The sequence below is a fragment of the Xenia sp. Carnegie-2017 genome, unplaced genomic scaffold (assembly GCF_021976095.1).
Source record: "Xenia sp. Carnegie-2017 unplaced genomic scaffold, XeniaSp_v1 HiC_scaffold_1, whole genome shotgun sequence".
Lineage (NCBI taxonomy): Eukaryota > Metazoa > Cnidaria > Anthozoa > Malacalcyonacea > Xeniidae > Xenia > Xenia sp. Carnegie-2017.
Genome location: NW_025813402.1, coordinates 10,130,032 through 10,139,549, shown reverse-complemented (window position 1 = coordinate 10,139,549; position 9,518 = coordinate 10,130,032). Strand labels below are relative to the sequence as shown.

Sequence of the window (9,518 nt, the reverse complement as noted above, 5' to 3'; positions counted from 1 at the left end):
TAGCTGTGAGCAGTCATAGCCGAAATGGTAAAAGATGCGCGTTGTGCAGTTGGATATTGCGATAATGATAAACGCTATCCTGATTATCATGTTAAGAGGTCTCACGTAGAAAAGTTAGTTTTTCATTAGTGGCCCAAAGATCAAGCACTTGCTGAAATTTTGCGAAAACAAATAGCAAACAGCAGAGCCGATGACTTTAACCCAAAGCCTGGTGCACAAGGTACTTTCGTTTGCTCAAATCATTTTCCCTTGGGAAGAAGAACCCCAAATAACCGCGGAACGGATTATCCTTCGGTTTTTATTACGCTATCAGAGTACGAGCAATCGAGGACTCCCGCTTAAACGTAAAGGAAGAGAAACATGGACGACATCAAAGCGTCCTCATCAAGCCTATGACACCGAGGATTCTGATTCAAGTTTTGATGGAAATCCAGCAAAATCTGAGGCATCTTTACTCCCTGTCCCTTTGGAATTTGAACAGTTGACGAGAGAGTATGATGTAAGGTTTCACACCGGCCTGCCATCGACTAACAGTTTTAAGTGTGTATTTGAATACTTGGCTGTTTCTTCTTCTGGCTGTTTAGTCGCCTTACATAATAAAAATAGCAATGTCTCTTTACAAACAATTGGAAATACTAATAAGAGTTTGCCGTAGAATAGTTCCTCGCGATACTTGCTGACTTTGCTGTAGACAAGTGCGTGTGTTGCGAACTGAAGGACATCGCTCAAACGACGGTCAAGTTGTTCAAAGAAAACAAATGTTTTCTTTAACTTTCCGCTTTTTGATTACCACAAAATTGGACTCACTTGTGTAAAAAATCGCAAATAATAATTCGACTATTAAAATGGACGAGCTTGAGAAATATTTTTGAAAGAAATGGCCAATATGTATAAGGGTAATTTTTGAGCATTTATTAGTAATTTATATGGACGCCATGCGTGACCGCGCGCTCGGCCCAATGTTTTTGCACCCCCTGCAATATGGCTGCGATAACCTTGAAAGGGTCTATTCATATATTCCTTTCTGGTTACGCCTTTGCAAGCCATACTCTTTGCATTTTTTGCTCATTTATCAAACGATGGTATAATATATGGCAAATTTGACTTTAAATATTTAATACATTTGCGTGGATATTCCAAGATCTTTCTTTTTTCAGTTCGTGCATATCTTATTGCGCATACGATGATCATAGTGGCAGCCAGTAAATTCCTTTTTTTGAACACTAAGATAATGAAATGGCTAACGGCAGCCAGTTATCTAATTAAATATACAGTGTTCCTGATACAGTGTGCAGGTTTATCCCTGGAGTATTTTTCCTGTGTATTTATCTTGCAATACTATAAATTTGTGCGCTCGATCACAGTATGGTCCACTTCGCTGTGCAACTGGCTGCCGTATATTTAATTAGATTACTGTCAGCCGTTAGCCATTTCATCATTGCTGTTGGTAAAAAAAAACAATTGACTGGCTGCCACTATGGTAATCACATACGTGATCAGATCTGCGCAGCACGAAAAAATTCAATGGAAAAATTGAATTTTACGTCAATAGCTTTACTAGATTTTACGTATGAGTGGTGTTTTAAAATTTATGGCATAAACATTTAAGTTGGGTTCTATTCATAGACCTAAAGAAGGCATTTAATATAGTGTGTTATAAAGATATTGCTACAGCTTGGCTTGGATAACTTTTCAATTAAATTATTTGAGTCTTATTCAAGAGATCGTTTGCAAATGTGCATGCATGGTAAATGCCTTAATTGGGAATTAGTTTCTGATAAACTTGCATTTCGAATTTTACCGGGAACCCTCTCATTAGCTTATTTATTTTTATTTTTATGAAAAGTTGACAAACTGTGTTAAATATTGTTCAAGGTGCAATTTGATTTCATTCGTTTAATATTCAAGTATCTAAATCACAGTTTTTTTAAATAATTTTCACATAACTACGTTACTGCAACTCAAATTAAGAAAAGCGTGCGAACGATCGAAAGCGTTGATCCAAATTCAGGCTTTGACCAATCAGAGCACACTTTTAGGTTATGTTTTTTATCCACAGTGTGTGAAAACAGATTGCAAATTCAACGGTTACCTGCGATGCGAAGGTGCACGCATTGTATTGTTAACAATAACCAAAATCACCATTGCTCATTAATGAAAAAATAACTTCCGTAGCTATTGTCCGAACTGACTTTTTTACAGGACATTTTTACAACTCCCTACTGCGAAAATTCAGCGAAGAAAAATCTCGAAATCACCGCAACAGACGAATAATTATCAAATGTTCAACTCGCCTTTTTTTAAAGTTAGTGAAGACAACTTTTAATGCTGCATTGACTCAAAAGCTGTCATTCAACCCTATCACAAAGTTTACGAACTGTTGATAAAGCCTATACGCTATAACACAGATATTATACCAAGCAATTTATAATATCGACAAAGAATACAAGTTGTTTGTGCTGTAAAAAACACCAGCAGAAGACAGCTCTTTCAAAATCCTGGCATAGCGACAGGTTTGAATTTTGCACAGAAAATTTCAGTCTAAATTATATGCAAGATTGCACGAAATACGCCGTACAACAATGCAAATTATCTTGTACTTATATTGCGATAGAAATTGGTCGCAAGATTGCAAGGCATGATTGCAATTCCTCGCAATAATAAAATTAAGCAATGATTTTGTAACAAGAAGCATTGCCCGTAGTAGAATGTGGTATTTCACCGTGTAACAATCTTCATGCAACTTTTTCAACGGTTGATAGCAACTCGCCATAGCTAGTACCTAGGGCTTACAATTGAAATGAACTATTGCGCAAAAAAAGCTGTTTTTGCAAAACAAGTTGCTAGAAGCATTGCATAGTGTAACATCCCTAATCGTGCAACTTGCATTTCTGAGTAAGCAGTCTTTGGGATACAAATTGCCAGACAAGTTGCACCGTGTAAGAGTACTTATATAGATAAGTTAATCTCGAAATAATACGGTATACAATATCAATTTTATATAGAGCGCTCCATGATCGCTCGTGTGTAATCTAAAGTATAGCCTAGCTGTAGCACGTTATTACCGTTTGCGTTCAACTGGTAACTGTCCCGAATTTTTCGCGTTTGCTTACGTTTCAAACGTCACGTTTGTCAGACGAAACGGTTTCAAATTAGAAACGTAACGTTAGCTGAGGAATGTTTAACGTTTGAGGAACAATTTGAACAGGTTTTGGTCATGTGATTAACATGTACGTACGATTTTAGTTACAATGGTAAAATGCTGTAGCAACCGAAAATTATACATCTGTATACCTTGGGAGATTTGCAAAGTTTGATAATTGACCATATAATATAAGAAAGAGCTGTTACAAACTTAGATATCCGCCATTTGAACAAACGTAATGTTTACCAGTTGAAACCCGACGTTTCGTCTGACAAACGTGACGTTTGAAACGTAAACAAACGCGAAAAATTCGGAACAGTTACCAGTTGAACGCAATTGGTAATATGTGAATGGAGAAATGAGTATACATTTATTCATTCATTCATCTTGGTCACCATTCGAGTCGTAATAGCTCTCATTGTCTTCATCATCGCTTGCATCGTCAGAGAGAAGGTTAGGGCTGTAATCTGCCGGATCGGGAAGCTTGTGATAATCCAGTGCATCGCGACCTGCATATCGTAACACTAACTGGAGAAGTACAAACAACGAAAAGACTGCTGCCGTTACCAATGAGAACGCTCGGAATGTAGTCTTGCCACCCAAATGATGCACTAAAAAGCCCCCGACGATTGCACCAATACCGGTTCCTAATCCCCAATACACACCTTGAAGAATGCCTTTATGGAAAATATAGTCAATGTTATTGAACGGAAGTTAGATTCAAATGTCAGTCTGAGTTATTGCTTCGGGTAAAAAGCAATCAAAGACAGGGCTATGTTCGTATATTGATGTTATGATTCCTAAAAAAACAATCGATTTTAAAGGACCTTAATACAGTATATATAAATATTACACACACCGCACCCCCAACTATAAAACTGTCAACGCCATTACATTCAGAAATTGTCAAGGGAAAACTCTTACAACGACATTACCTAGCGAAGCGAACCCCGTTAACTTACGCGGATTTTCCAACAAATATAAAATGTAGCTACATTAAAGCTACTTTTCGTATTTTCTGGAAATTCCTTTTATTATATTTATTATGTATAGGTTTCTGAAAATTTTTGTTTGGAAGGAAGACAGAGATTTGCTCTCACTAAACTTTATTAGTACAAAGGAACGCTCCATGATACAAAAAGCTTTTTTCACATTGTTAGAACGTGGTTGTGGTGGGCAAATATACTAATTGAAATATTCCGTAAATTATATAGCTGGTTGTATCTCCTTTAAATGTGAATAACTTAGCAAGTGACCGAGGCCTCATATTATTCAGTAACTTGTCTTCATTTAGCTAATTGCTTGATTAAAGAATGTGTTAGTGAGTCATAAATATAGCTAATGAAGCAATCTTGACAATTCTACAAAAAATCTTGTCGACACCTGCTTGTTGCCTTCTTACTTATTAGAAAGATGCAGTCAGAAGTTGGTAGATATGATTTACCGAGAGAGGTTGTAAAGCTATAAATTTGTGCACTGGTTACCTTGAATAGTTGCGGGTGACTGCAGCGGAGTTGAGCTTGCTATATACGATACACAGGTCGACCACGTCGCTGCGTAACTTCCCGCTTGGGCGATCTCTAAAGGCAGCGCAAACCACGGATTCTTCAAGTACGAAAAGCCCAGAAAACATAACGCATATGAAAAGAGCGTGCAATTCAGCACGTTCGCATAACCGATCTTGGTGATAGCGGAGCCAACGAGCGAAAAAACTATAACGTCGGTAATGCTTTTCAATCCACCTGCAATGCCCATAATTAGAGTGGTTGCGCCCAAATCTTCGATGTACCAATTAATGAAGTTCATCAGAAAACCATGGCAGCAACCGAGGTAGAATGCGACCAGCAGAAACGTAGCGTAACGAAAACGCACGAGGAACATGGCGGAACGCCATGTTGGTTGTTCGTCATCGTAGTTGAAACGAAATTTTGTCGCTGTTAAAATGGCGCAGATGGAAAGAGCAGCGAAGGATATGAACAAAATGAAATAATTGCCATGCGTATCACCGCAAATGATTTGCCGAAAGCCGTGAATAAAAAAGCCAACGACTGGAACCGAGAAACCATGGCCCACCGAGCCCCACAGTCTGACACGCCCGTAATAGTGCTTTTTTTCTTTCAAAGCGTTTAAACACGAGGCGTCGGTGAGTGTCATTGTGGGAGATTCTAAAAATTCACCGATAAAAATCAACAAAAGGAAAATGATGAACAAATGCGACATTTCAGTTTTATCGTTACGCCGTGTGTAAATAATCGTGTGCGTTGTGTGCATTTCCACAATTGTTTTTCCATCCAAATCACGAGTTTTTTTTCGCCCTAGAATTTTCCTTCGTTTTGCTGAAGATTTTTCGCTTTCCACATCATGGTCCAAATTAACTTTTGTCATGACAACATTTCTGGGCTTTCTTGTTTGTTCTTGTTCAATCTTCTTGCAAATCTCGTTGCTTAATATCTTTTTCATAAACTCTGTGTTTTCGCAAATTTCTCTTGCTGAGATTTTCTGAGCCATCATGGGAAGTATGTGAAACTCTCGTTTGAATTTGTCAACGTTGTGCGAAATAGGGGAAATTGTTTTAATTTTATGCGTCTTGTTGATGAAAGTGATTTCGCATGTTTGATGACTTGGTCGAAATACCATGAATAGGAGCGTCTTGAATGTGAACGCCATTAACCCAGCAAGCAAAACAGTCTTCTGTACTCGCATTTTGTCGGCCAACATTCCCCAGAACGGTGCGCCTATCGCTTGGAGTAACGGTCGGACTCCAGTTAGCAAGCCTACATGACTCGCCAAAAGGCCCAGCTGTTTGAAATACAACGGTAGATAGGCGATGATGATGCTGAAAGCGCCATAAAAGAAGAAATAGAACGTTTTGTATATGACAAGTTTCTTGTTGCCGAAGCAATCGTCGAACCTAAACATATTCCTGTTCGATCCTATATTTTGCTCGTGCTGGGCATTTTGTCTGTCATTATTTTCAAAAGTCTTTACATTTTCTTTCCCCATTTATTTTGACGTTTACTTTCGCCTTGTTTTTATTAGCGGCAGTACAATCTTTCACTAATATGCTCTTGAAAATGGCTTGTGTTGCGGTAACACAATTTCACTTTGGTTAGTATCAGTTTGCTGGTCTTGTTTCCCGCTTTGTCGTAATTTAAAATACACTGTAATCGTTTTTCGTTCGAGTCGCCGATGTCTATACTGCTTCAAAGCTCGCAAATTTTACCGATGTTTTATTTGCTAATCTTTGCATCTTTAATTCCTCTCCAATGGTTTGGCTTTTTGCACATAACACTCGAGGAAACGCGATAAATCACAAGAGCAATCGCAAAAAGTTGAGAAAAATCAACTGCGACAACAAAACTACGCGCGTTGCTTTCCTATTGAGCTTCAAAATCATTTAACAGTTCAAAGAAAAATTACGAATGCATATGAAGAGGCTGTGAAATTACACGTCGGTGTCTGATGAATAAAAGCATAATTTGAACCCACGGTAATTACACAAGGCAATGTGCTAACGTGTGTTCTCTTGCAGCTGGCACTTAAATATTTGCACTTTGTTTCGAAAATGTTGCTATGACATTAACATGACCAATGATATAATAACACGAATTTTTATTTGTGGGAAAAATCGTGTTGTATAACGATATATTCGGTTCACCGCAACACCTAATTTACGCTCAAATGGAAAGAAACTAAAGAAAAAAAGCTATAATCGAACTCAAGCCAAAACACTGTTTGAAAATTCAACATGGAAAAGTCTTTTACTTTAATTTTCACACAATGCCGATAAAAAATCCTTATTTCCTTGTGCAAAAAATTAGTAGATTAATCACGTTTTACAAAATTTATTATTTACATTTGAAATTTAAGTACAAACCTCCTTGAAAATCATTAGTTTCTCTTATTTTCTATTAATTTCCCCAAGTGTTTTTTTTCACAAATTATTTCTACCTGAATTTGTGCCTGCATGTCATAATAGAATTAACCACTAATTATGTATTCAAACAAACTACAAAGTTTTCAAACTGATTTTAAGCACCAAGCAGTTTTACTCTGTTATTTCCATGGTTATTTCAAACAAATACAACGAAACAATGGGTTGTATCATACGCTATACGATCTTCCTTAATTGTCTTCAATTCGATTCAAAGAATACAATTTCGTCTTCTATTGAGTACTCTATCATTTCTGAATGTCATTAAATGAAAGACATATTATTGGGAAGCTAAAAAGCTCCTCTCTTATTTGCTTTGTATAAACGTAAGCGTTGAAGACGATATCAAATGCACGATAGCATATTACAATTTGAAACACTTTTATAGGGTGTCTAAAAAAGGTAATCCAACTTCAACATTCTGGTGTTTGTAAATTTCCGAATAAGCGACCATATAGTTGTGAAATATTATGAAAGATCAGGATTCTCAATTATAGACATGGAATTTCATAATATAAATATGAGCAAATGCAAGCGCATTTTGGTCAAAATCGCATTCTTTGCACACCGAGGAGTAGCTACAAACCTTTTGAAAACCAACGTTTGGTTCCTTTGAGACACAGTTGTACCTTTACGATGTATAGGCTTATGAAGTTTGCATTAACAATGTAAACATTGCAATTTTGCTGATCACGTAAAAAGTAAAGTTAGTTTTCGAGTCGGGCTGTTTCAAACAGCATGGGATGAAATTGGCGAACGTTTTCCTACATGAAAGCTACCAGCCATCAAAATCATTTGACAACTGTATATCATTTTAAGTAAATGGAAATGAATAAGTTTTTAAGTTTTAACACCTTTTTTATTTGTTGAAATCTGAATTCAAAAAATGCGATTTTGACTTTTGCGACCACACATCAACAGTTTGAAGTTGGATTACGACTCCCGCTGAAGCAGACCGTTATAATTTATAGGTTATAACGGTAATTTATAACATGGTACTAACAGGTAACTAGTTTACATTTTGCATCCCTGTCCATTTCAACTACTAATCAATATACGAAAAAATCGAATTGGTCAACGTTATAAAAATTATGCTTCCCCTTAGCAAATGGGAGATAACTATTATGAAAACTGGAGGATTATGTGGCTGCTAAAGATGGCCACTTAATAGGTACTGGAGACCATTGAACTAAAATACATGGAATTCTACCTGTAATGTCTGAGTGTAAGATTTGGCTACAATTATTTGCTTCAGGTAGCATTCCAAGTATTTAAGTTCAATGCAAGAGACAAACATAGTACTTCTATAGAAAAAGTATTCTTGAAAAAATATTTGCTTATAACATGGTAGCCACTTAACATGCCCTATGCCATTAGATACAGGTTTGCCTATCCATGATATATGCAGGAAATCACTGGCAAAAAGAAATCATGAAAGTGAAATCAAACTCTTTTTTTTGTCCACAGCCATCGATCCTTTCCAGTTTTTCCTTTTGGTCTTTTGCCAAGCCAACAAGCACGTCCAGCCTTACCAATAATTTCATGCTTATGATCAACATTTGAAGCACGGCCAACAGTTGCTAAGCAATTTATGTTAACACTCTTTTCCTTCTTCGAAGGAAGTAAAATGACAGCATGCTCATCTGTCTTTCTGATAAGTTGAACTGATGTACCTGCAGCTCTGGCAAGCTGGGCACCTTTACCTGGCTGCAACTCAACGTTATATACAATACTACCAACAGGTAGCTCTCCTAAAGTATAGGCATCACCAGGTTTAATGCGAGAAATAGATTCTGGTGGGCCACGAGATGCAGTCAATATGTCACCAACTGCAACTCCATCAGGTACAACCAAAAGTTTTTGCCTTGTATCCCCATTGCCTGCACACAATGCTATACGCGCCGACCGACAGGGATCATATCCAATTTGCAATATCTTATCTTTAATGGCAACTGTATTTGTCGTCTCATCTTCCAAAGGGGCTCGTACGAAGTCGATTATTCGATATGTTTGAGGATGCCCTCCACCTCGGTGACGGATTGTTACACGTCCAGTATTGTTGCGACCTGATCGTCCAAGACCTCTCCTTACCAAACCATCCTTAAGATATTTGGGTATGTCCATGTTGGGTATACTTCGACGCTTCTTTACGTATGAATAAGGTGACCTTCCCAGCCACGTTTCCGATGTCGCAAAAGTATTTTTTATGTTTGATGAGAAAATTCCAATTCTAAAAAATTTTTTCAAGGGTTGAAACATATTGCTTGGTAGCATCGTTCAGGTTTTCATCAGTGACGGTTAAGGCAAAGATTGAACAATCAACGCTATCCGGCTGTTGTTATGTGTGTGTTGAAAATAATTCATCAATTATTCGTCGTGCATTTTCGTTGCTTGTCGTAGGAAGCCGTCACGGCGATAACCAACGACAACACAAAACGA

The 9,518-nt window shown here is 37.4% G+C and overlaps 2 protein-coding genes across 2 annotated transcripts; both read right to left on the bottom strand.

The window, feature by feature from the left end:
* Positions 1-1,881: 1,881 nt before the first annotated feature.
* Positions 1,882-6,618, bottom strand: LOC124433517 (major facilitator superfamily domain-containing protein 6-like). Its single transcript, XM_046983300.1, has 2 exons — positions 4,630-6,618; positions 1,882-3,822 (listed from the first exon to the last, which is right to left on the bottom strand). Exons 1-2 carry the CDS (start codon positions 6,146-6,148, stop codon positions 3,524-3,526), a joined length of 1,818 nt encoding a protein of 605 aa, XP_046839256.1. The 5' UTR covers positions 6,149-6,618; the 3' UTR covers positions 1,882-3,523.
* Positions 6,619-6,974: 356 nt separating this feature from the next.
* LOC124433528 (39S ribosomal protein L2, mitochondrial-like) lies at positions 6,975-9,478 on the bottom strand. Its single transcript, XM_046983309.1, has one exon. It carries the CDS (start codon positions 9,351-9,353, stop codon positions 8,523-8,525), a length of 831 nt encoding a protein of 276 aa, XP_046839265.1. The 5' UTR covers positions 9,354-9,478; the 3' UTR covers positions 6,975-8,522.
* Positions 9,479-9,518: the final 40 nt, after the last annotated feature.